The following is a 27,819-nucleotide window of genomic DNA, read 5'->3' on the forward strand; positions in this document are numbered from 1 at the left end:
AAATCATTTATCTCATTCCCAGATAAGTGCCTCTTCTCTGAAAAACAATATAAAAAATCGGTTTTTACTTTTCTTAAAAAAATCCTCATTTTTCACCTATTTGATTTTATTTCTTTTCATTTATTATCTCCTTTCTTGTTTTCATACATGGTTTATTTAGTGATTTTTTTTTAGATGATTTAGCGATTTATGTCCTGATTTAGTGATCTTTTTGTTTAGGCAACATAAGAAATAACAAGAAATATTCGTAAAAAACTAAAAGTTCTAGTTGCCTTTTTAAGTACCCAAAAATAGGAGGGCAACTGGGCCTCCTCCCCCCTCCTTTTTCTCAAAATCATTCGATCGAAACTATGGGAAAGCCATTTAGCCAAATAAATAAATATGCAAATTCTGCTTTAATTATTCATCTGTGGAGAGGCGGAACCAATTAAATTAAAAAAAAAGTTTTTTTTAACTGAAAGTAAGGAGCGACATTAAAACTTAAAACGAGCAGAAACTACCCCGTATATGAAAAGGGCTGTTCCCTCTTCAACGCCCTGGTCGTTACGCTAAAGTTTTTACTGTTTTAAAAAGTAGAGTTGAGAGAAAGAGTCAAACTTTAGCGTAAAAAGCGGGGCGTTGAAGAGGGAACAGCCCCTTTCATATACGGGTTAATTTCTGCTCGTTATAAGTTTTAATGTCGGTCCTTATTTTCAGTTAAAAAAAATTGTTTTTTTTATTTAATTTCTGATTTTCATTAGGATCCATTGACTTTTTGGGGAGTTATCCCCTTTTTAGAAAATCAGGGAAATTTTTTCAGGCACGCAGCTTTTGATGGGTCACATTAAACTTGAGGAATTTTATACATTTTAACTAAGCATCAAAATTTGATTCGTTTCTTGTGTTCATTATTATCAAGACTCTGCTTCTTTCAGTTTAGGCTACTTATGAAGTTTTCGGCTATGTTTTATCTTATGGGGAAAAATAAAGTGTTTGGCAGCAATTTTAAAATTTTCAAAGAAAAAATCGCTCAATTCTTGTGCGAGTACGGTCCAAACAATACCTCATGGTTATTGCTAACGAAGTTTACCAAATTCGTTGCAAAAAAAAAAAATTATTTAATGAAAAATTATCAATGACTTTCCTTGTGACAGTAGGGAGCGAACCAGAGCGTTCTCAGTTGAGAGGCCCAGTCACATCCACTAGGCTGTCACAAGGTAAGTGTCTGTAGGATTTATTGATAGAGTGACGTGTGTAATAAATCATAACAGCTAATGTCAGTGGAAGTAACAATCCATTGAAAATGGCATATTTTACAATCAAGATTATAAGTTTATATTCAGGTTTTACCAAATTAAACAACGTTGAAGCATAGAATTGATTAAATTAAGGACAATTGGGAAAATCCCCATAAATCTCATAAGTTTTTATTACAATTTTAAGCCTTTATTGAATGTTCTTTGATAAAGGGTTTTCTGGGATGCGACGGTTACCTACCCACCCCATTGAAAATACCCCGTGGAAAATATCCCGTGGATAATACACCCTCACAGAAAATTCCTCCGGGTAATTTCCCCCCCATTCTCCTTGGATAGTTCCGGATGTTCATTAGAAGGGAAATTGAAAGCTTTACGAATATCTTTAAATCCTATAGATAAGAGCCAAAAGGATTCAATATCATAATTTTTGTTTGTTTATTATTTCCAAGAGGCACTTAATATGGAAGGGTTGGTCGTATAAGCTTTGGAGGGGGCTTATTCAATTGTCATTTGTAAGTTCTATGGCAGATGCTAAACGTCAAAATTAATAGGAGGGCAACAAGCCCTCCTATCAGCTTCCACGGGAGCTTGAAACTTCCACAATAGGATCCCACCACCAGATTCATCATAAGACCATTTCAGATCGCATCACATCATAAGATCTGCACAGGGATCTTAATGATGTCATTAAGACCCCTTGACTTTTAGGAAGTGTTTCCCTCTTATTTGAAAATCAGGGAAATTTTCTCAGGCGCGTAACTTTGATGGATAACATTAAGCTTAATGAATCTTATATGGTTGTAATCAGCATAATAAGTGGAATTTTTATATATCTTTTGATATCAAAATTCTGTTTTTTCGATTTTCAGTTACAATTAAGCCATTTCGCTCTTACTTACAGTTCATTACTGGGAACCTTTTGATAGCATGATTATGGTAAGATCAAGGCAAATAAAGTAGGTATTTATGTCCCGAAAGTATATCACTTGCACTGATTTCAGTTGTTTCTTCATCTGATTAGCTTTATTTCATGGGTCCCAGTCCCCCTTGACACCCCTTCCCAATCTCTCTCCCCGATAGCCACCTTACGTGATAAGTTGATAAGTTGAGACACTTAATTATATTGTCATTAAAAATTAGGCAATTATATTGCCGGGCGCTCCATATCAGTAATAACAATTGTTACTGGTCGATAAAAGAATAACTGGGCTAATCTAGAGTTAAATCTTTCTAACTCGTAAATACTTAAAAATTTTATTCAATGTTTAGAGGAAGGCACGCATAGAGGACTTTCATTCAGAGGAGGGGCAAAATCAGGAAAAATACCAAAAATGGTTATTATGCAACAAATATAGGAAAAAATAAGGAACTTGTATGCTAGTATTACAGGGGGGGGGGGTAGGTCTGAAGTCAATTTGTTTTCTTCTGATTTTGAAAAATACTAAATTATCCTAGAAAAAGGATGAATTCAGGACTTTTGGCTCGGGGGGGGGGGGGGGTTACAAGACAATTTTACAAAATGCACCAAAACTTTCCTTATATGTATTTTTTTTTTGCGGGTCAGACAAAAAAAAATAAGGGGTGGGGTATCAAACTCGGTAACCCCACCCTCCCCTGGATACGGCTTTGCCTAGGAATACTGTTGGACCATATATTAAGGGAGATCAAACGACTTCATTTGAATAATATATTGGAAAATAAAAGTTGAAACTCTCTTTTGACAGTATATTGAAAAACAATAAAGTTTGAAACTCGCAAGGAAAATTTTATCGTAAAAAATCATCGGCAATAACATTGTATTTGCAGGGCTTTAAATCTTTATTCTAGAAAGCTAAAACGACTATTCAGTAGGAAATAGTTGGCAAAAGCTCAATAAAATGGTAATGTATTCAGTTTTTGGATCACTTTTGTTAGGATGTCAAAAAAGCATTTAAAAAAATGTTTTAGATGCTTCCACCTGAGGAGAAAACTACAAGATAACGACATTAATGAAGTCACTACCACTAGAAGCATATTAATAACCAAGTATAATTTGGTTGCATCTACAGATATGATGTATATAAATAGTAACACATTGTTTATATTAAAAATTGTTAGTCTAGAAATAATCTTGAGACAAAGTTAACTTAAACTTAGTCTAGAGTTCGGGTTGAATCGACAAAAATTCAAACTCGTGGCGGCGCTTTTGGCTAGGAGGCTCATAACAAGGATTATGTGTGAACAGATTTTAGATGATCTTCAAAGGATTTACAAATGTTAACCTCTTATCATAAGTAACATGACCAATATTTACTGAAAATCATACACTCTATTCCGTCTTGCTGAATCTTCAATATCTTCGGCAATTTTATCATGATCTCCACTTCACACCTCCTTAATTTGTGTTTTAATGTATTTTGTACGTCAACACTTTCTCTACTTTATATCGCTTTAACACTTTAGCTATTACTACTTGTGGTCCCTTTCCTGTCTTTAACTGGGACAAGTCCATATTGAATGTTCCTCCTCAACTTTTCAACATGACAATACAGTATTTTAGTAATGTGCCGTCTTGCCGCATCTTCCTGATCATCGGCAATTTTACCATGATATCCAATTCACGCCTCTTTAATTTGTGTTTTAATGTATTTTGTGCTTCAATACTTTCTCTACTTTATATCGCTTTAACACTTTCGCTATTACTGCTTGTGGTCCCTTTCCTGTCTTTAACTGGGACAAGTCCATATTGAATGCTCCTCCTCAACTTTTCAACATGACAATACAGTATTTTAGTAATGTGCCGTCTTGCCGCATCTTCCTGATCATCGGCAATTTTACCATGATATCCAATTCACGCCTCTTTAATTTGTGTTTTAATGTATTTTGTGCTTCAATACTTTCTCTACTTTATATCGCTTTAACACTTTCGCTATCACTACTTGTGGTCCCTTTCCTGTCTTTATTTGGGACAAGTCCATATAGAATGCTCCTCCTCAACTTTTCGACATGACAATACAGTATTAAGTATAAGTTTACAGTATTAAGTATAAGTATAAGACAATACAGTATTAAGTATAAGTATAAGTTTTTTTTTAATAATATCTGTTCATATAGTATTAATCTAATGAAAGTTTAATAGAATGGTTAATGTAATGAATATTTCCATTTTTCGTGTCTCTAGGTGTAAGAATTAAAATATCTAATTCTAATTTAATAGTTCTAATTAGCTTCATTTGATTTATTTCAGTACCCCTTTAACATCCCCTAAAAGTTTCAAATAAACGCCATAAGCTATTCTTGAGACATTTCAGATACGCCCTTCGTACAACCCAGATGCACAGAATATCTTTTGATTGAACATTCTGATCCGTAGCCAATCCTACGACAATGCAGATATACTCTGTTAATAATATGGATACAGATGGTATTTTTATTTAGTTTAAATTTCCCTTAAGCATTCACTGAACGTTCAAGTACTGCACAAAATGCCCTGAAAATTTCAATTGAATACCCTCAACCGTTCCTGAAATATTGCTGATACGCCCTTTTGATAATCCACATACATATAATGTATTTCGATTTTGTTCAACATCCCCTAAGTCTCTCTGAATGTCGTCAAACGTAAATTATGATCAGCCGCTTTCACAGTCACAAGTTGTCAAACAGTAACGAAGTTGTCAAACGGTAACGAACTGTGCTCAATAGTAACCAAAACTCTAAACAAGAGCTAAGAGCTCATATGGCACTTGTGACGAGGCAAGAAGAGCTAAGAGCCAGGAGCTCAAATGGTATGAGCTCTAACAAAATCCTATGAATCAATAGATTGATTTAAAAGGAAAATCAGAGGCTTAATGCCGGTCAGGATTTAAAATAAGAGCTCTGAGTCACGATGTCCTTCTAAATATCAAAATTCATTAAGATCCGATCACCCACTTGTACGTTATAAATACCTAATTTTTATAATTTTTCCTCTCCCTTTAGCCCCCCATATGGTCGAATCTGGGAAAACGACTTTATCAAGTCAATTTGTGCAGCTCCCTGACACGCCTGCCAATTTCCATCGTCTTAGCACGTCCAGAAGCACCAAACTCGCCAAATCACTGAACCCCTCCCCCCAACTACCCCAAAGAGAGCGAGTCCAGTACGGTTACGTCAATCACGTATCAAGGACATTTGCTTATTCTATCCACCAAGCTTCATCCCGATTCCTCCACTCCAAGTGTTTTCCAAGATTTCCCCCTCCAACTCCCCACAATGTCAAAAGATCTGGGCGAGATTTGAAATAAGAGCTCTGAGACATGAATTCCTTCTAAATATCAGATTTCATTAAGATCCGATCACCTATTCGTAAGATAAAAATACCCCAATTTTCACATTTTCCAAGAATTCTGGTTTCACCCTCCAACTCCCCCAAATGTCACAGGATCTGGTCGTAATTTAAAATTAGAGCTTTAAAGCACAAGATCTTTCTAAATATCAAATTTCATTAAGATATATTCACCCTTTCGTAAGTTACAAATACCTCAATTTTCAAAATTACCCCCCCCCCCATTTCCACCAAAGAGAGCAGATCCGATCCGGCTATGTCAGTCACGTATCTTAGACATGTGTTTATTCTTCCCATCCAGTTTCATCCTGATCTCTCCGCTTTAAGTATTTTCTAAGATTTTCGGTCCTCCCCAACTACCCCTCCAATGACGCTGGATCCGATTGAGATTTAAAATAAGAGATCTGAGTTACGAGTTCCTTCTAAATATGAAATTTCAGGAAGATCTGATCACTCCTTCGTAAGTTAAAAATACGTCATTTTTTCCAATTTTTCAGAATTAAACCTACCCCCCCCCCCAAAAAAAAAGAGCGTAAGATTATATAAATCATGTATCTAAGACTTCTGCTTATTTTTTCCAAAAATCGCGATCATCGCGATTTTCATCGCGATCCCTCCACTCTAAGTGTTTTCCAAGATTTTAGGTTTCCCCCTCCCAACTCCCCCCCCCAATGTCACCAGATCCGGTCAGGATTTAAAATAAGAGCTCTGAGACACGATATCCTTCTAAATATCAAATTTCATTGAGATCCGATCACCCGTTCGTAAGTTAAAAGTACCTCATTTTTTCTAATTTTTCAGAATGAATCCCCCCAACTACCTCAAAGAGAATCTGTTCCGGTTATGTCAATCATGTATCCAGACTTGTGTTTATTTTTCCCACCAAGTTTCATCCCGATCCCTCCACTCTAAGTGTTTTCCAAGATTTTAGGTTTCCCCCTCCATCCCCCTCAATGTCACCAAATCCAGTCGGGATCTAAAATAAGAGCTCTGAGACACGCTATCCTTCTAAATATCAAATTTCATTGAGATCCGATCACCCGTTTGTAAGTTAAAAATACCTCATTTTTTCTAATTTTTCAGAATTAACCCACTCCCTCAACAACTACACCAAAGAGAGCGGATTCGTTCCGGTTATGTCAATCATGTATCTAGGACTTGCGCTTATTTTTACTACCGAGTTTCATCCCGATCCCTCCACTCTAAGGGTTTTCCAAGATTTTAGGTTTCCCCCTCCCAAATCCCACCCACCAGATCCGGTCGGAATTTAGAATAACAACTCTGAGACACGATATCCTTCCAAACATCAAATTTCATTAAGATCTGATCAACCGTTCGTAAGTTAAAAATACTTCAATATGTCTATTTTTTCCGAATTAACGGGCCCCCGACCCCCCCCCCAGATAGTCAAATCGGGAAAACGACTATTTCTAATTTAATCTGGTCCGGTCCCTGATACGCCTACCAAATTTCATCGTCCTAGCTTACCTGGAAGTGCCTAAAGTAGCAAAACCGGGACCGACAGACCGACAGAATTTGCGATTGCTATATGTCACTTGGTTAATACCAAGTGCCATAAAAAACGTAACAATAGTTACATCAAAAGAATCGCATTTTGATGCTGATTTTAGATATATGAGTTTCGTTAAGTTTAGGCTTACCCATCAGAAGTTACGAGCCTGAGAAAATATGTCTTATTTTAGAAAAGGGGGACGCCCTTAAAAGTCATTGCATCTTAACAAAAATCACACCATCAGATTCAGCGTATTAGAGAACCCTATAGTAGAAGTTTCAAGCATCTATTTACAAAAATGTGGAATTTTGCGTTTTTTGCCACAAGACAGATCAAGGATGCGTGTTTATTTGTTTTTGTTTTTTTTTTTTCTTTCCCCAGGGATTATCGTATCGACCCATTCGTCCTAGAATGTCGTTTGAGGGCTCATTCTAGCGGAAATGAAAAGTTCGAGTGCCCTTTTTTAAGTGACCTAAAAAATCGGAGGGCACCTAGGCCCCCTCCCACGCTCATTTTTTCCCCAAAATCACCGGATCAAAATTCCGAGATAGCCATTTTATTCAGCATAGTCGAAAAACCAAATTGCTATGCCTTTGGGGACGAGTTACTCCTCCACAGTCTCCGTGGGAGGGCCTGCATGTTACAAACTTTGGCCAGTGTTAACACAGTAATGGTTATTGGGAAGTGTACAGACGCTTTCGGGGGGTTTTTTGGTTGGGGGAGGGGTTGAGCGGAGGGGGTTACGCGGGGGGATCGTTCCATGTAGGGATTTATCATAGGGGAAGAAAATTTCCATGAAGGGGGCGCAGGATTTCTTAGCATTTTTTTGAAGAACAAAGAAAAAATAAATATGAAAAAGTTTTTCAACTGAAAGTAAGGAGCAGCATTAAAACTTAAATTAAACAGAAATTATTACGCATATGAGGGGTTCACCTCCTCCTAATAACTCACTCTTTACGCTAAAGTAACTTTATTAAATTCAACTTTTTACTCTATGGTCTTTGTGATTCAGGGGTCATTCTTTAAGCGTTAGTGTAAACAGCAAGGTATTGACGAGGTTGTGAACCCCCCTCATATACGTCATAAAAACATATGAATATAGAGGTTCGTTACGTAAGCTAATTCGTAGGTTACGTATATTTTTACTAATAAAAACGTTCGTAAAAAATTAAAAGTTCTAGTTGCTTCTTTAAATAACCAAAAATTGGAGGTTAACTATGCCTACTCCCGCGCTCTTTTTTTCTTAAAATCGTCCAATCAAAACTATGAGAAAATAATTTAGCCATAAAAATTAATTAATGTGCTAATTTCGTTTCAATTATTCATGTGCGGAGAGCCAAAATCAAAACATTCCTTAATTTAAAAACTTCCGGAAATTAAATTTAAAAAAAAAACAAGTTTTTTTAACTAAAAGTAAGGAGCGATATTAAAACTTAAAACGAATAATTACTCGGTATCTAAAAGGGGCTATTCCCTCCTCAACGCCCCGCTCTTTACGCTAAAGTTTTTTACTGTTTTAAAAAGTAGAGTTGAGAGAAAGAGTCAAACTTTAGCGTAAAGAGTGGGGCGTTGAGGAGGGAACAGCCCCTTTTATATACGGAGTAATTTCTGTTCATTTTAAGCTTTAATATCGCTCCTTACTTTCACTGAAAAAAAAAACTTGTTTCTTTTTTATTTAATCGCAGTCAGAAGTGGTCATTTTTGTAGGCGTAACTAGTCGCATTTGAGGCCATAATGATAGCAATGACTATAAAAATTCCAATTTAATACCCTTACAAGTTCCTAAGATATTAGACATATTTATTTTTGATAGCGTGGATGCAGATAATATCTTATTATTTAGCTCACTATACCCCTCAACATTCTGCGAAGGTTCACCCCAACGTACGTAGAATTTTTAGACACACCCCTGATCAAACAACTTCCCCATTCTCAATAGTAAATCCTGAATGTTAAAAATGAAAAGATTTGATAATTTACAATTCTTACCCTGGGGGCTCTGAGGGCATTGGATTTCCATTCAAATGAGCCTCCTTCAAAGTTTATGTGACCACACCTTGCATAACAGGCGTATAGCCTCGAAGCATAACTTACAACCCTTGCTCTGGGCTCTGGAGGGTCGTTTAACAATGGAGGCATTGTTATATGATATTTGGACTGTATTGAACAGAGTGGCTATATCAAAATTTTTATCAGATATATTTGAGGTGGGGGCTAGTTTCCCTCTGGTTACTTTTGACTCTTAAAAATCAAACTAGAACTTTCAATTTTCAATCATATGACCCTCCTCCAAAGTTTATGCAGCCATCCCTTCCATAAGAACCCTATTTGCCTCCGGGGCATAACTTACAACCCTTACCTTCGGGTTCTGGGGGCAATTTCAACCTTAAAGGCATTATTATACGATTTGGACATTTTGAGCAAGATGACTATCTCAAAATTTGGATCAGATTCATTTGGGGAAAACTGAGCTTGGAAGGGGGGAGGGGGTATTTGCCCTTTGGTCCTTTTTGATTGTTAAAAGGGGAATAGAATTTCAATTTCCGATCCAATGAGTCTCCTCCAAAGTTCCTCTTTGAGCATAACTTACAGCCCTGGCCGCCAGGCTCTGGGGGAATGTGTCAACCCTGGAGTCATTGTTGTATTATCTCTGGATTATTTTGGAAAAAAATGGCTATCTAAAAATTTTGATTGGATGTGTTTGGGGAAAAGAGGGTGTGGGGAGACTATCTGCCCTCTGATCAGTTTCGATTTTAAAAAGCGAACTAGGATTTTTAATTTCCAATCAAATAAGACTCCTCTAAAGTTAATATGGCCACCTCTTCCATAAGAACCTTAAATAACTCCGGGGAGTAACTTATAATACTTGCCCTCGGGCTCTGGGAAAATTGTGCTAACTCTAGAGGAAAAAAGATTTATGGACTATTTGAAAAAATAGCTATCTCAAAATTTTGATTAAATACGTTTGGGGAAAATAGGGCGTAAAGGAGGGGGCTAGTTGCCCACCCATCATTTGTGGTTCTAAAAAAGGGCACTAGAACTTCTGATTTCCAATCTAGTGAATCCTGCTCAATGCTTATACGACCATCCTTTCCATATTTTGTGCCTAGAGGGAAAAGATAAAACAGAGTAAAATATTGGAGCCTTGTGGCCTTTACTATAGGCAACGCTATAGCGTTGCCTCTGATGAAAAAATTGGTGATGATAACTTCTATAACAAATTAGCCAGACTTCACGAAATTGAAGAGGTTATGGATTTTATATAAATAGTAGCATAAGACTAAATAATAGCGAACACAGCAGCCGATATTTAAACCTGTATTGATCATTGTTCTGCACTGAAACAAATAAAGTGCATTTAAAATCTAAAAAGCACAACAGCTTCTAATATAAGACTAAAACCTTGCAAATAGAACAAGCTAAACTAAAATTAAGAAATGAATTTATATATTTTTAATTTTCTATACACCGTGGTTTTTTCTGATATTTTTTTTTTATTTGTTAAGTTGCTTCTAAATCTCTAGCAAGCTACGCTAATGCGGCATATGTTTGCTAAGCTGATATTTTTTATACAGTGAAAAAAATTAATGGCAAACTTTCAATAAACCTATAATTTACAGGTTATTTCTTAATTTCCGTATTGATAAACCATTTTTTTCAGATTTGCTGAGCAGATATCCAGTGGACTAGAATACATTCATTCAAATGGAATTTTGCACCTTGATATTAAACCAGCAAACGTATTGGTTAACAGTAAGAAAATCTGCAAAATTAGTGATTTCGGCTGTTCAGTGACTGTAAAGGCTCTTGAAACAGTTTCTCAAATCAAGGTAAGGAACAAAATTTTTCAAAATAAACTTGCTAAATATTATTGTTTTTATTATAAGGCTAATTTCATAACAGTCTTTAAGTCGGTATTTTCTAAACAAAAAAAAATCTATTCTAAATGGTTTTAAGAGCCAGGATTGCAGACTGGGGATTCTGTCTATTCCCAGATAGATAATGCTATCTCTGCTTTTAGTTGGGATCCAAAATTCCTTTCTGAGACACTTACTTATCACAAAATTTTGGTAACACCCTTCATTCTCCTTTACAGCGGTATTGACAGATATCTACTATACTTTAAAATCTACGAACGACATTTATTTCCGCTATCAAGCGGAATGGTGTGAATGCACCATTTTATCTATTTTTGCTGTTCATTCTCTTTTTCAAATAGTCAATTTTTTGTCAATAAAATAAGTTCTGTTGGGAACATCCCATTTTATCGTTAACACAGGTTTATCACGAATGTGATCTCCTATCCCCTCTGTTATTCTTTTTTTTCGTTCGGTCAATGAGAACATTCAAAGCACTAGAGATCCAGCAACTTTAGTAGCTACAGTTAACCGTTTGTACGCACTGAAATGTGACAGATAATGTTCTTTATTAAGCACAGTTTATGATGTTCTACCCCCACCCTCCCCCTCATAAACATCCTCTTTTCTCCAAACACATTCAATCGAAGTTTTAATATAATCATTTTATTGAAGTAGTCAAACAATGAATTTTCGGAGTATGTTGTCCGCTACGAGGACAACATATACCAACCCAAAGACCCGGAAAAGGGTTACAAATAATGTCCGGATGTATTTGAGGCTCTTATGGAAGAGATAGACTTCGGAGGAGATTCAAATGACTAGAAACAAAGTTTTAATTCCCTTTAGAAGTCCAAAGTAGTCTGATGACTCTATGGGCGAGTGTTCTAAATTACGCACCGGGGCCATATAAGGTTCTTATGGAAGGAATGATCTTTTAACTTTGTCGGGGCTCATTCTACTGGAAATGAAAAGTTCTGGTTCCCTTTTTAAGATTCAAAAGGGCCCGGATAGGTTCTAGCCCTCTTGCCTTATTAACCCAAATCCATCCGATCAAATTTTTGAGATAGCCATTTTGTTAAATTAAGTCATTAAATTAAATCACCTAGTCAGCTTTAGTATCCAACAGCCTTCATATGAATAATCCTGTTTTTTACTCTTTTCAAGAGTAGCCAACCATTAATCTGTTATATTCAATTCATGAATGCCGCAGAAAGAAAAAAGCTAATGAAAAATTACTTTTAGAGAAGGAAGATTTTGGATGTCTGATCCATCTTGTGTACGACAAGAGCAATCTTTTGTCATATTTCTCATTACTTTCACAAAATATGTATATTATTCATTTGAAATATACCTTCGGCAATTGATCATACTTTTCATAAGACTTAAAAACCCCAGTGCTCTAAATAATTCAGTGATACTAAGCTGTAAACTAAGCAATAAAAATGTTAAAATTATTAGTTAGAAACATTGGAAAAATGTTAAAATTTCATAAGTAATGTGGTGAATATTAGAATAGTTAAACAAACTGAACAAGATTTTTTTTATTCCTACTACCACAATAGTTTCAAAAGGTTTTATGCTTGAACTGTCCCATCACATAGGTATTATGCTTGCTCATTGATAAGTATTAAATAAAAAAAAAAAACTAGTTTTTTTTAACTGCATGTAAGGAGCGACATTAAAACTTAAAACGAACAGAAATTACTCCGTATATGAAATGGATTGTCCCCTCCGCAATCCCTCACTCTTTACGCTAAAGTTTGACTCTATGCCACAATTCTGTTTTTTAAAACAATTCAAAGCTTTAGCGTAAAGAGCGAGGGATTGCGGAGGGGACAACCCATTTCATATACGGAGTAATTTCTGATCGTTTTAAGTTTTAATGTCGCTCCTTACTTGCAGTTAAAGAAAACTAGTTTTTTATTTAATTTCTGAACGTTTTTGAATTAATGCATGTTTGATTTTGGCTCTCCGCACATAAATTATTGAAATGAAATTTGTATATTAATTTTTTTTTGGCTAAATGGCTTTCTCTTAGTTTTGATCAGACGATTTTGAGAAATAAGGGGTGGGGAAGGAGGCCTAGCTGCCCTCCAATTTTTCGGTTACTTAAAAAGGCTACTAGAACTTTTAATTTTTAACGAACGTTTTTATTAGTAAAAAATATGCGTAACTTAAGAATTAACTTACGTAACAAACTTTTATATTCTTATATTTTTATTATGTGTACGAGGGGTTTGTACCCTCGTTAATACCTCGCTCTTTACACTAAATCGTAAGTTTCGTCCCAATTCTTTAAGAATGACCCTGAATCAAAAAGGCCGTAGAATAAATAGTTGAAATTACTAAAAATACTTTAGCATAAAGAGCGAGGTATTTGTCTCCTCCTAAATACCTCGCTCTTTATGCTAAAGTATTTTTAGAACCCCTCATATGCGTAATAATCTCTGTTCGTTTTGAATTTCAATGCTATTCCTTACTTTCAAATGGAAAAACGTTTTCATGTTTATTTTTTCATTGTTTTTTTATAGTAATGCTACAAAATCCTGCACCCTTTTCATTGAATTTTTCTTCCCCCATGACATATTCCTCCAGGGAAATATCCTCCCACATAGCCCCCTCCCATAAACCCCAACCCCCAAACCAAAAAAAAATCCCTTGAAAACGTCTGTATACTTCCCAATAACCATTACTATATGTAAACACTGGTCAAAGTTTGTAACTTGCAGCCCCTTCCCCAGGGATTGTGGGGGAGTAAGTCATTCCCAAAGACATAGTTATTATGGTTTCCGACTATGCAGAACAAAATGGCTATCTCAAAATTTTAATCCGTTGACTTTTGGAAAAAAATGAGCGTGGGAGGGGGCCTAGGTGCCCTCCAATTTTTTTGATCGCTTAAAAAGGGCACTAGAACTTTTCATTTCTGTAAGAATGAGCCCTCTTGCGACACTCTAGGACCACTTGGTCGATACGATGACCCCTGGGAAAAAAACAAAAAAAAACAAATAAACACCCACCCGTGATATGTCTTCTGGCAAAAAATACGAAATTCCACGTTTTTTTAGATAGGAGCTTGAATTTTTTCTATAGGGTTCTTGGATACGCCGAATACGACGTTGTGATTTTCGTTAAGATTCTATGACTTTTAGGGGATGTTTCCCCCTATTTTCCAAAATAAGGCAAATTTTCTCAGGCTCGTAACTTTTGATGAAAAAGACTAAATTAATTGAAACTTATATATTTAGAATCAGCGTGAAAATTTGATTCTTTTGATGTATCTTTTAGCATCAAAATTTCTTTTTTTAGAGTTTCGTTTACTATTGAGCCGGGTCACTCCTTACTACAGTTTGTTACCACGAACTGTTTGATAGGTGTCAATGCAAAGGCACAAAACAGTCTAAAATCAATTTTCCCCCGCAAATAAAGTCTTATTACAAAAAAAATCATATTCTGAATATTTTACATTATTGACAGAAAAAAGTCCAGCATCAAAGTCGAATAGCTCACCTCGAGAATGGGACTGATTGTCTACGTCTGAGATGGCTGGCATAGTTATTTGCTCTTACGTCTTTGGTGTGTTAATATATACAGTAGGTGGGTTGCCAATAAGCGAGTTTTCTAAAGAGTTGCAAACTGCATAAAATGAAACCAGTTTATATTGGTTGGTTAATTTACAGAGGATTATTGTTTGGATATTTATTTCATTGCGCAACTATTGAAATTGTGTACAATGCTATATAGTGCTGTGAACAATTTGCTTTTAATAATTGGATAATCAAAATCGTGTACGCAACTATTTAAGTTGTGCAACGTGCTGTGAACAATTTGCTTTGAATAATTGGATATTTTGGATAATTAAAATTGTGTGCGCAACTTCTGAATATACATCTTGTGAGTATTCTACCTGATTTGCTATTGCTTTTACTGACATCTATTGTGGCCCCGCCCACGAATTTTGATGAAAATTGATCATTTCACCGGAGGATGCCAGGTGAAAGACTTGTCTTGAATCCCGTGTTGAATTTCATTTCACGGGCTAGAAATGCAGGTTGTTCAGCTGATAATATTGTAAAAATTGCTTGCGATTTTTTCAAAGGAGATATGTTAATTGAAGCAAAGAAGATTTTGTGGGCTGACGCCTCTATTACTAGGGTAACTGAGCGCCCCAAAGTGACTGATAATGTAAGTGATATGGTTCGAGCCTTTGATCTTTGTGATGAGAAAAAGATCAGCCTACCTCAGTATCTGATTTTCGAGCCAGATCAGGTCCCATGTGTGCCAGGGGAGACAACAGCTACGTTAACTCGAAAGGTTAATGAACTCTACATGGAGTTTAAAAGCTTCGCTGAGCACCACAAAGCAAGGTCAGTCGTGCAAACTATTCCTGATATGAAACCTCCCCCACCCGCAAAACCGTCCTATTCAGTTATTGTGAAAAATCCACCAAAAAACTTGAATAATCCTGACGCTCGAAAAGATTTCCTGGATAAAGCTTGTGGGGGTGTCAGTTCAAGCATAGTTGTTTTGAGGCCTAGGAGGGATGCATGGCAAGTAGTTCTGTCGGACAAGGGTGCCGCCAATACTTTGGCAGATGCATTAAGCAAAGCAGACCAATCCATTAATTCTAAAGTGAAGAGTCCTGCCTTTTTCGGTATAGTACATCGAGTGCCTGACGGAACATCTAAAAGTGACCTATGCGATCTCGCTAATAACTGTATAGAAGTTGTTCAGTTAGGAAGTACGAGGTCTTTTCGATTAAAGTTTGAGTCACGTGACCACATAAACTATGCCACTGAGAATCCCCTTGTTATTGGTTACGAGCGTCTACCTATAACTGAGTACAAGTTTTTGCCTACCCAGTGCTACAAATGCAAGTGCTACGGCCATACTGCAAATAACTGTAAAGCTTCCCCGAGATGCTCTAAATGCGCTGGTGACCACCAGAACTCCAAAGAAAACCCGTGTCAACTTGTCATGAAATGTGCTCTCTGTGGCTCCTCCGACCACCCCTGTTATTCATATAAATGTCCAGAAGCACAGAAACTACTGCTTAAGAAATGAACAGTCAAACAAACACAAGTACAAGTACTTTACAAGATTTTACGTTTCTTAATAATTTATCACTGTGCAATAATGTTGTTTTTAATTATTACGATGACCAAAATAATCTGTCCACCACCACCTTAGCTAGCCCCGATAGCCCTTTAAACCAAATTAACAGTAAATATCTCGACACTTTTGATTTTGTGAAAAATGTGAAACCTAAGCTAATGGAAGAGACCAAACTTAATGTAATTTGCTTTAATATCAGAAGCATACGGGATAAATGGGCTAATTTTAAAGATTTAATTTTAACAAATGGTTACTGCCCTTTCGACGTAATTGGAATAACGGAGACATGGCTTTCAGAAATTGATGATACTAATGAATTTTCCCTCACTGGCTCTCAAGCTATTCATATTGAAAGAAAATTAACCAAGTCCTCTGGTGGCATTTCTCTTTACATCCGATCAAGTCTAAAATTCACCAGACTATTAGAATGTGAATTCTTGTTCTCGCAACCTATAAATAATAGATGTATTTATTCAATAATCGTCGACATAAGTGTAGACGAGAATTCTTTTATTTTTTCGTTATTTTACAAACCACCCTCATTTCCGACACCTTTCTTTTGTAATCAGTTTGATGATTTTTCTAGTTTTATTAATTTACCACAAAAGAAGGCAATAGTTTTTGGGGACTTCAATTGTAATTTATTGAATGTTAGCAATAACAATGATAGTGATACCTTCTTTGAAACATTTACCTCAAGTGGTCTTCTTCCCACAATCCTTTTTCCTACTAGAGTTGATCCCATGAGGTCTACCGCTACTTTAATTGATAACATTTTTGTATCCACTTCCCTGGGAAACCACCTGTCCTCCAAAATAATATTTTCTGACCTGTCAAATCACTTTCCAATCTATCTTTCCTTACCCTCCCTATCAGCTACTCAACCCCGTAGAACTAATACCCCTACGTCTAATAGAATATATAATACTGTGAATATGAACCGGTTCACGGATTATTTGAAATCCTTCGACTGGTCCAAGACTTTGGATTGTCAGGATGTTAATTCAGCCACAAGTAGTTTTACACAGGGATTGAGTGATCTTATTAGTTCAACCTTTCCAGTTCGCAAATCAAACCGAAAAACTACCCATATACGCCCCTGGATGTCAAATAGCCTGATAATCTCTTCATACCGAAAAAATGACCTATATAAGTTAGCTTGCAAAACCAGTAGCGTTATTGACCTGACTAATTATAAAAAATACAAAAACGTATATACCAAACTCATCCGGGAAGCAAAGAAAAATTATTATTATTCAAAAATCTCTCACTGCAAAGGGAACTTGCAAAAAAATTGGTCTACAATAAATGAAATCCTTTCAAAAAAAAGGAATTCAAGATCTGTTCCTATTAACCTTAGGGACATCAGTGGCAGATTAATTGACCCAATTTTAGTACCGGATGCTTTTAATAATTATTTCACTAATATTCCAAATGCTAACTCCTGTTCCTTCTCACAGTCAGTACACCCTAGCAAGAATCCCAGATCCATGTTTTTCTCTCCAACTGATCGCAAAGAGGTGCTTCAAGTTATCGAATCTCTTTCTAATAGTAGTACACCTGACTTCTTTGGCATAAGTAATAAGCTTCTTAGGACCGTATCTTCCTATATTTGTGAACCCATTGTGCACATAGCAAACCTGTCTATGACCAATGGAATCTTCCCAGAAATATTTAAATCAGCAATTGTTATCCCGATTCATAAAAAAGGCGATCCGTCTGAGATAAGCAATTATCGTCCAATCTCACTTCTACCAGTTATATCTAAAGTGCTCGAGAGAATTATATTCAGACGTCTTTCTCCCTTTGTATTTGGGAATCATTCATCAGATTCGTTGATTTCTCCTCATCAATATGGCTTCCGTGCCAAATTTTCAACTGTTCATGCACTAATAGACGCCACACAGTTTATACGTTCCCAACTTGACCTTAAAAATACTGTATTGGGCTTATTTCTGGATTTTTCAAAGGCCTTTGACATGGTCGATCACAGTGTTTTATTAAGTAAACTCAATAACCTAGGGATTCGCGGAGTTCCTTTCTCATGGTTCGGTTCTTATCTCTCTAGTAGAGTACAGAGTGTGAGACTGGGCGGGGTGACTTCACATCCCCTACCTGTCCGGAGGGGCGTCCCACAGGGCTCTGTTCTTGGTCCAATACTTTTTCTCCTTTATATTAATGATTTGATTACGGACCTGGGCCCATCAGTGCACCCAGTACTTTTTGCTGACGATAGCAACTTATTCATCACCGGTCCCAATTTACCATCCGTCGTCACCTCTACTCAAACCCTTCTGAATAGAGTACAGGAGTGGTGTCTCGTTAACTGCATGACCATTAACAGCAAGAAAAGTCAGGTGGTATTGTTTCAAACCCCTTACAAAAAAAATGAAGTTCAGCCAGCACTTGGCCTAAAATGTTCTACCAATCTCCTCCCGCAGGTCGAAGTTGCCAAGTTTCTTGGTGTCCACATAGACTCCTGCCTATCATTTGCAACACATGTGTCCTATATCAGAGCCATAATTTTGCGACATGTAAGTATAATTAATCGTGTGAATTATTTTCTTCCTCCCGATATCCTTGTCACCCTTTATTATTCTTTTATTTACCCATATATCTCATACTGCGGATCTGTATGGGGCAATACTTATCCTTCAGTTACCAATAAATTAAAATCTGCTCAAAACCGTGCCGTCAAAGCAGTTTTTCGGTTGCCACGACTATATCCCACCAAGGACTTGTACTCCGATTTTGGTATTATCCCTTTTGAACAAATCATCAAAAAATTAAATCTATCCCTTGCATACTCCGCTTACCATAAAAATCTTCCTCCCCACTTATTATCTTATTTTAATAGTAATAATTCTGAAGGCCACTGTCTCCGTTCATCCAACCGTTCCTTCATTGTCCCCAGGTGTATCTCTAGTTCCGCCCAGCGATCCCCAATTTATAAATCTATAATTCAATGGAATTTAATACCCTCCAGTGTCGAGCTATCCACAAGTTTTCGGACGCTATATAACAATGTACTAAAATCTTGATATTATATTTCTCTAAATGTTTGTTCAATTTGCTTTAATTACCCTTGTTTTTTCTTTTTTTTCTCTCTCTCTTTTTCATTTACAATTTTTTGTTGTTCTGGTCCTTAACAAGTTCGCTTCTAGGATCTTTATCATTATTGTTGTTATGTGTTTTCTTTTCTTTTTGAATAAATTGAATTGAATTGAAAATGATTGAACCCAGAAATGTAGACATTTTTTCCAAAACGTATGTGCTAATAATTTTATTATTTTGAACTAATATGAAATTATGAATTTTTAGCCTCGAGGAACTGTTGCCTACTGTGCGCCTGAAATTTTTCGTGGTCTGAAGCCAACAGACCGTAGTGACGTTTATTCTTTTGGAATTTTACTTTGGCAATTAAAAGCAAGAAAGTGGCCGTATCAAGGTGTATCGAAAGAACGCATAATCTACATGGTAAGCTAAGAAATGATTTAGTATAGTTTTGTGGTAAACAGTTAATTTTTGTTCAAAATGCAACTGCAGGGTTTCCCTGGCTTCAGAGAGGTTTCTTCTTGCTACATTCTTTATAATATGTAATTTATCCTTAAATACTGCTGTTTTTTGAAATTCTAATGTTTACCTTTCTTTTTTCTGTTATTTTAGCATGTCCTGTAAACTGAATAACTTTTACGGAATTATTGTTTAGTACATAAAATGATTCGTAATTAAACAACTTAAAATATCAAAATTTCAATTAAATCCAAAAAAAGTCATCTGCGACAAATTAAAAATGCTTGATGTACTTTTTAAATGACTTAAGTTAAACTGATAGCGATATTAATAATAAATTAAATTTCTCTGATAAGTCTGAATAAGAGTGTTTTTATTTATTGTAGCTAGCTTAGTAAGAGAATCTTGTGCCAAAATTACTTTGTTGACCTGATTCAATTTACTTTGATGCCCTTGTTCTGCATACTGATTGCAATCTTTACGCAGATTTGCCATGATCTCTGGAAAGAACTCCAAATATTCAGTAGCATTTTCTACAGATGGCGCTGTTTCGCGAGCTAAATTTTAAAATTTCGCTGGAAACTTTTTTTGGGACTCATTCATATCTTACTTATTGTAAAGCTAAATTCTATTTATCTCAGTTCTGTTTATTTTTAAGTCAATGCATTCATTTCAAAAATCTTTTAGATTTTAGGCTTTTAGATATTGTAATTGTTTTAACTTTTATGAATCTTTAAGCCAAGCTCTGGTATGGTAAGCAGATGGACCTGAGAGAAATTCAATGAATTTTACTGAGTTTTTCTTTTCCACCGTGGAAAGGGTTTCCAACAATGGAAGGGTGCCCTGCAAAAAGGCTGGGTGGAATATATCTGACAATAGTAATTGATTATTGAATGCTATTGAAATTGATATGGCATACATTTTTAATTTCTTTGCTTTTAATTGTAGATAGTACACAAACATAGTTATTATCTTAGGAACTTATTAATTTAAAGTTTTATAAAAGTGCTATTGTTAAACAAAACGTTTTTGTTAAATTAAATGTTTTCTTAATTGATCCTGACTTGCCTGTCCTCGGATATTCCAGGCAACTTGTGATTTTTTCTGTTTTCCTTGATGCTGACCTACCGCATAAAGATAGATCTTACTTTCTTTATTTCACTTGAGACAAGGTACAGGCTCTTTCACCAAACTTGGAGTCCACACCTGTTAATGTTCCGGTTGCAGGGTCTTTTTTAGAGGGAGACGAAGAAAGCTAGCCACACAATCTTGGAGTAGGTCCACTGTACTATCACAAGCGTTAAGAAAAAACTTTAACTGTAAGACCCATTCCAGGACATTTTTTATGACAATAAAGGAAGCATTATTTTTTTCATTCTATTTTTTTTCAAATCTTGAGAGTGCTTTACTAATGCCATGTAACTTTGACTGCTTTATGGGAAAGAGTTTTTTATTCGAGAATTTTACATTTTTTACTATTGAAAAATTAGAGGAACTTTAATAAATAATCTGAAGCTGCCTAATTAATCTGGCTACAAAGTTACCCTAAACATTTATATTCTATTTTCACAAGCGCTCAGTTATAATCATAGCTTTAAGATATAAGACTAAAATTCTGAATCATATGAGTTAGAGTGATGGTGTTTAGGTTCATTAATTAAAAGAAATTTCCGGACAAGAAATTTTTGAAAGGAAAGTAAATTCCATATTAAATTTAAGATCAGCAGAAATAAAATCGATAATAATTCAAACTCAAATAACCAGAAATTACTACTAAGAAATAAATGAAACACAAAACGAACAGAAACTAAATAAACAATCTGAGCAAACAAACATAGAGAATACACAGTATAAACGAATAGGTATGGCTTAAAACGAGTAACACTTCAATTGAGTATCAAAATCAAGCTTGAAATGAACAAAAACCTTCTACTCTTAAAAAAAAAGGTATGTATATATGTTACAGTGAATGTTCAAAATTGGTGAATGTTGACGTTCAACAGTGAATGTCAAAAATGCCTCCTTTTTTTCTCATTGGATTTAGTCAGCTTTGCCAGTCAACTTTTTTAGTTTGATGCAAGGTTTGGTAGTGACATGTTAGGTTAGATTAGGTCAGGTTATGTTCAGTTAGGTTTTTAACCCATTTCTAAGATTTATAGCCTAATTTGATGTAACCAAACCTAGCCTAATCTAACTTTAACTTTTACCATCAAAGATTGCATAAGACTGAAAAGACTAATTCGCAAAGTTAATTAGCTTTGTGTTAATTAGTTAGCAAAGTTAATTAGCTTTGTGTTAATTAGTTAGCAAAGTTAATTAGCTTTGTTGTTATTAAATAATTTTTGCAGTTCTCTCTTTCCAGACAAAATCTTGTTAAAACCTTCATTTTTTCAGGTTGTTGCACAGAGCGAAAGGCCTCATAACTTCACCAGTTTTGAAGAAGAAGACACGTATTTTTATCTTTATAAGGAATGTATTGAAGCATCCCCACTGTCAAGGCCAACAGCATCAAAAGTGAATATTGTTTTTAAATCAATTGATTTATAGTTGTTTTATTTTTTTTGTCTTAAGGAGTAGCATGTTTTTGTATATTCACATGTTTGAGTACACACTATTATCATTTATTACATAGTCAGAAATATTTATCACAAAGCTTCAGCCTGCAAAAAGTTGTGGCTTTGAGCAGTTTCCTAGTAAAAGTAATCCCCATATATTAGGTTTACAAGGTTTAAGAATTTAAAACAGCAAGATGTTCCTGATTAATACCTTGACAAAGGTAGGCAGGGTACAAACGGCTAGAGCTGTTTTATGCTGAGATGGTTTGGGTGTTCTGCTCAATCATAGATTTGTTTCTCGTCTCCAATTTCTTCTATCCGTTTCTTCTATCTCCGACACCAAAATCCTCCTTGCATGGTCTCATGCATCATGGCAGACCTTTCAGAAGTTTTGCTATCCAAAAGTGTGACTGCTAACAGCACTGCAGGGTGATCTTGAGGAGTAAATGACATAAAATTTACACTGGATTTTGATAAATGGATAATTCTTCAGGGTTTGGTCAGTTATAATGAGCTTTTATGGGCTTATAAGTCTCTTACCAGCTAAATTATTTATATGGGATGGCTTTCTATAGTAGCATAATGTTTTGTAAGTATGAATATATTGTGAGACAGCAGAAATAGGCTTAAGATTGTCTGTGCAGGACTTTAAATCTTGTTTATAGAGAAGCATCACCAAGTGCAAAAAACCATGTTGTGACCAAAATAGGTCAGGATTTCACAAAGTCTCCATTTAACTGGATATCTCAGGCATTTCTCATTGTCCAGTTCTAAGCCAGCTTCATCATTTAATATAGACTTGAGAAGATTTGTTAGTCCCCTTCCAACACTGGCTTTGGGACTACTTCTTTTCTGGAGCCAAAATAATTTCAATGATTTAAAGAAAATGACAATTACAATTTGAAATGTTACTACATTAACAATCGTATCGTATCAACATTTTGACTTACCAATCCAGACGCTTAGAGTGGGACTTATTAGGAGTTTCAGAAATTCATTTAAGGGCTGGAAAACATGAAATTACGCTATTTAAAACTTATTGACACAGGCAGAAAGGATGGGTTGCATAGTTAGGGAGTATGCCTCATAATGACTAAAGAAGCTGCTTAGCCTTGTTTAGGCTGGGAAGGTACTAATCATTGAATATTAGTCACTCATTTTATGATCAGCAAGAGCAGGTTATCAGTCATAGTGGGGTATTTTATTACAAAATACTGCTTTGGATATAATTAGATTCTTGTTTAATCGTCATAATTATAACTCAGAATCGTCGTAGTCTATAACCATTACTATCTTCTTTTCATGCACTAATTTTATTCCGGCTACGATACCATCTATCCCTATTTTTACCAACCTGTGTATTCAAATTTTTAATAAAAATACAATATATCTATCTTGGATCCGGTGTATCTGTTCTGACCGCTGTAAGTAAAATTCATCTTAGTCACTACTACCTCTGTCCATCACTTAGACATGGGCATATACTGTTATGACTAATACGCTGAAGTTATTGTTCGTGAACAGCCAGCATTACATTACTAATACCTTCCTGACCCAAATAAGACTTTCTCATTCATCATAGGCCCTATATTCTGCCTATGCACCTAATTTTTTCTGTCTGAGTAAACAAATTCTATATTACCTAATTACAAGTTTCCCATCCATGGGATATGAGTTTCTAAAACTCTTAATATGTCCAGTCTAAAGCGTCTGAATTCTTCAATCAAAATGCCAATATGATTGATGTTTATTACCGTTGTAGCCAGGTATGCAAAAAGTTCCAAAGCTGCCAGTAGCAGAAATCCAAAAGCTGCCGACACCTTGGCAGCACAACTTGTGTTTTGACAGCTGTGCTTTAAGCAGAAATTATTTTTATGCGTAAAATTTGCAAAAAAAAAGTAATAAATATAATTTAGTATAGCTTGCTGTTTGAAATGTCAGTAGTTTTCTCAATCACAATCAATAGTGTAATCTAATTCAGTGGCAAGCCATATACTAGCCATACATATCCCACACCATAATTTTATATGTACCATTTTATCAAAAGTATGGTACCATATTTATTGTAGTGGAGAATGGTATTCAAAGTCTGAAGTTTACTGTATATAGTTCACTGCTGTTACCTTATGGATGGAGTTGGTATTACAAAAATAATGCGTATCCAAATACATACTCATTGATCACTATGCTACAATTATAAAAAGCAGCATTTGTTTTTCTAGGAGAACAATATTGATTGGCATCCTGGCAGTCGTATGCATTATCAAGCTGCGATATCAGCTTTGCCCTAATCTAATCCCAAAAACGAATAGGAAATTGCTGCTATATTGTAGTGTGGCTGTTTGAGGGTACTTCCCCGTTCTAGCTTTCCCATTATCTGCTTTAACTGTATTTACACATTATAGCTACCAGCTGTATAGCTACCTATACTATTATAGCTGTATAGCTACCAGCCTTTTAAAGATTCTTTCAACTGACGAATAAACAGTTCTGAGTTTGGCTATTTGTGCAAAATTTGGGCGAATGTTCTCTTTCATTGAAGAGAAGTGGAGTAAGTACGAATTTTTCTAAAAGGACCAAGGATAACAATGATCTAAAAGTAAATTTTCAGATAGCGACATTAAAGTCACTGAGCTTTTAGCTTAAGCAAGTGTTAAAAGGCAGCAGCGTGAGAAGAGATACATCTCTTCTTGCAGAAGAGAAGAGATACTTACACTTCTTTAGAAGAGATACTTCAGAAGAGATACATCAACTGGTAGAAAAAAAATACCAAAAACGGTTCTTTTTTGTTTTGTAGTTTTTTAGAGTTTTTTTTCTTGTCGGGTCGAGTTACTTACAGTTCATTACCACGAACTGTTTGATCAAACTTCAAACAAAGATATCATGTAGCAGAGTAACAAATAAATACTAACCGTTTGTAAAAAAAAAAAATAAGTCTGAAAATTGTATAAAAATTTATAAGAAAACACTCTGGAAATAGTAACTCAATTCTTACTTCCGGCTATGATATACAATTTCTTATAAATCATGTTTTTGGGTTGCTTCCGTTTTAATCAACTGTTCCCCGAATTTGAATATAACGATAGCTTAATTTTTTCTCATTAAGAGGGACAGAGAGGAGGGGCTGCAACTTTTACGGTAAAAAGATTATATTTAGGAAAAGTTTTTGAATGGCAAATCCAATTCTATCATAGTTTTTATTTTGATTCTACTGCCATTATTTCAAGGTTAGCCTTCATACAGGGTTAATAATTGCTCAAGTATTAAAAGTTGTGGAGGTAGGCTTAGGTATTAGAAAAAATTACAATGCCCTAATTTTAGCAGAATATCTATTCCGTATAATTTCATTCACTTAACAAGCTCCCTAGACCGTAAGAATATCCTAGACTGCAGTTGATCCACTCAATCACGCAAGAATGACCGCCCAAAATATTGCAGTAGAGAGGGCACCAGAGTAGCAATCGTAAGGGGAGGAGAAGGAAACGAATACATTTGAAGGTAAAAGCTGCATGCAAAATAAAACATCAAGGAAAAAAGAAAAACACTTAGCTTTAACATACCAAATGAAGCAAAATTCACCTTTTAATTATTTAAAGTTCTATTTAATTATTATTTTATTATTTATTATTTTATTATTATTATTATTTTATTAATATTATTTTATTATTTATCTATTTTCCTTTTAATTATTTAAAATTATTTAAAATTTTAATTATTAAAATTAGTTATTTAAAATTCACCTTGAATTCAATTTTAAATTTGGTGAAGGTTCCTGGCAAAAAGAATAATTCCTTTAATCGGTACTTATGCATTATGCAGCCAACACTCAAACAGTGAAGTTAGGTTAATCCTAAGGAAATAAAAAGAAAATGATGAAAATTTAATACTTTAGAAATATATTTGGGCTAAATATTTGTACATTAGGGGTGTGAGGGTAACCTGACCTAAACTAACGTAACCTACATCTCCCCACCCCATAATGTGCAAATATATAGCCTAAATTATATGATTCCAATTTATTCTGTCACCCACCGCTTGTTTTCCATTGAGCGTAAGATAATGGCTTCTTAATATTATTACATAAAAAAAAAACTAGTTTTTTTAACTGAAAGTAAGGAGCGACATTAAAACTTAAAACGAACAGAAATTACTCCGTATATGAAATAGATTGTTCCCTCCGCAATCCCTCGCTCTTTACGCTAAAGCTTTTAATTGTTTTAAAAAGCAGAATTGTGGCACAGAGTCGAACTTTAGCGTAAAGAGCGAGGGATTGCGGAGGGAACAATCTATTTCATATACGGAGTAATTTCTGTTCGTTTTAAGTTTTAATGTCGCTCCTTACTTTCAGTTAAAAAAACTAGTTTTTTTTTTTTATGTAATTTCTGAACGTTTTTGAATTAATGCAGGTTTGATTTTGACTCTCTACACGTAAACTATTCAAATGAAATTTGCATATTAATTCCTTTTTTGGCTAAATGGCTTTCTCTTAGTTTTGATCATACGATTTTGAGAAATATGGGATGGGGAAGGAGGCCTAGTTGCCATGCAATTTTTCGGTTACAGAAAAAGGCAACTATTAATTTTAATTTTAACGATTTTTTTTATTAGCAAAAAATATACGTAACTTTAAAATTAACTTACGTAACAAACTTTTATATTCTTTAATTATTATTATGTATATGAGGGGGTTTGTACCCTCGTTAATACCTCGTTCTTTACACTAAATCGTAAGTTTTGTCCCAATTCTTTAAGAATGACCCCTGAATCAGAAAGGCCGTAGAATAAATAGTTGAAATTACTAAAAATACTTTAGCATAAAGAGCGAGGTATTTATCTCCTCCTAAATACCTCGCTCTTTATGCTAAAGTATTTTTAGAACCCCTCATATGCGTAATAATCTCTGTTCGTTTTAAGTTTCAATGCTGCTTCTTCCTTTCATTTGAAAAAACGTTTTCATGTTTATTTTTCATTGTTTTCTTATAGTAATGCTAGAGAATCCTGCGCCCTTTTCATTGAATTTCTGTTCCCCCATGACAGATTCCCCCAAGGAAAGATCCTCCAACATAGCCCCCTCTCCTCAGCCCCACCCCCAAACAAAATAAAATCCCCCTGAAAACGTCTGTACACTTTCCAATAACCATTACTATATGTAAACACTGGTCAAAGTTTGTAACTTGCAGCCCCTCCCCCAGGGATTGTGGGGGAGTAAGTCATCCCCAAAGACATAGTTATTATGATTTTCGACTATGCTGAACAAAATGGCTATCTCAAAATTTTGATCCGTTGACTTTGGAAAAAAATGAGCGTGGGAGGGGGCCTAGATGCCCTCCAAATTTTTGGGTCACTTAAAAAGGGCACTAGAACTTTTCATTTCCGTTAGAATGAGCCCTCTTGCGACATTCTAGGACCACTTGGTCGATACGATGACCCCTGGGGAAAAGAAAAAAAAAAAAAAACAAAAACAAACAAATAAACACGCACCCGTGATTTGTCTTCTGGCAAAAAATACAAAATTCCACATTTTTGTAGATAGGAGCTTGAAACTTCTACAGTAGGGTTCTCTGATACGCTGAATCTTATGGTGTCATTTTCGCTAAGATCCTACGACTTTTAGGGGGTGTTTCCCCCTATTTTCCTAAATAGGGCAAATTTTCTCAGGCTCGTAACAAGACTAAACTTGATGAAACTTATATATTTAAAATCAGCATTAAAATGCGATTCT

At 35.2% G+C, this 27,819-nt stretch overlaps 1 protein-coding gene across 1 annotated transcript in view; it reads left to right on the forward strand.

Annotated features, from left to right (window-relative positions):
- LOC136033216 (serine/threonine-protein kinase mos-like) overlaps window positions 1-22,166 on the forward strand; it is a 70,339-nt gene extending 48,173 nt beyond the window's left edge. Inside the window, exons 3-5 of the mRNA XM_065713926.1 lie at window positions 10,719-10,887; window positions 19,351-19,506; window positions 21,937-22,166. Coding sequence (XP_065569998.1) covers window positions 10,719-10,887; window positions 19,351-19,506; window positions 21,937-22,089 — 478 coding nt within the window. The 3' untranslated portion in view covers window positions 22,090-22,166. The remainder of the gene's footprint in view (window positions 1-10,718; window positions 10,888-19,350; window positions 19,507-21,936) is intronic.
- The last annotated feature ends 5,653 nt before the right edge of the window (window positions 22,167-27,819 follow it).

The sequence above is a fragment of the Artemia franciscana genome, chromosome 11, assembly GCF_032884065.1.
Source record: "Artemia franciscana chromosome 11, ASM3288406v1, whole genome shotgun sequence".
Classification (NCBI taxonomy): domain Eukaryota; kingdom Metazoa; phylum Arthropoda; class Branchiopoda; order Anostraca; family Artemiidae; genus Artemia; species Artemia franciscana.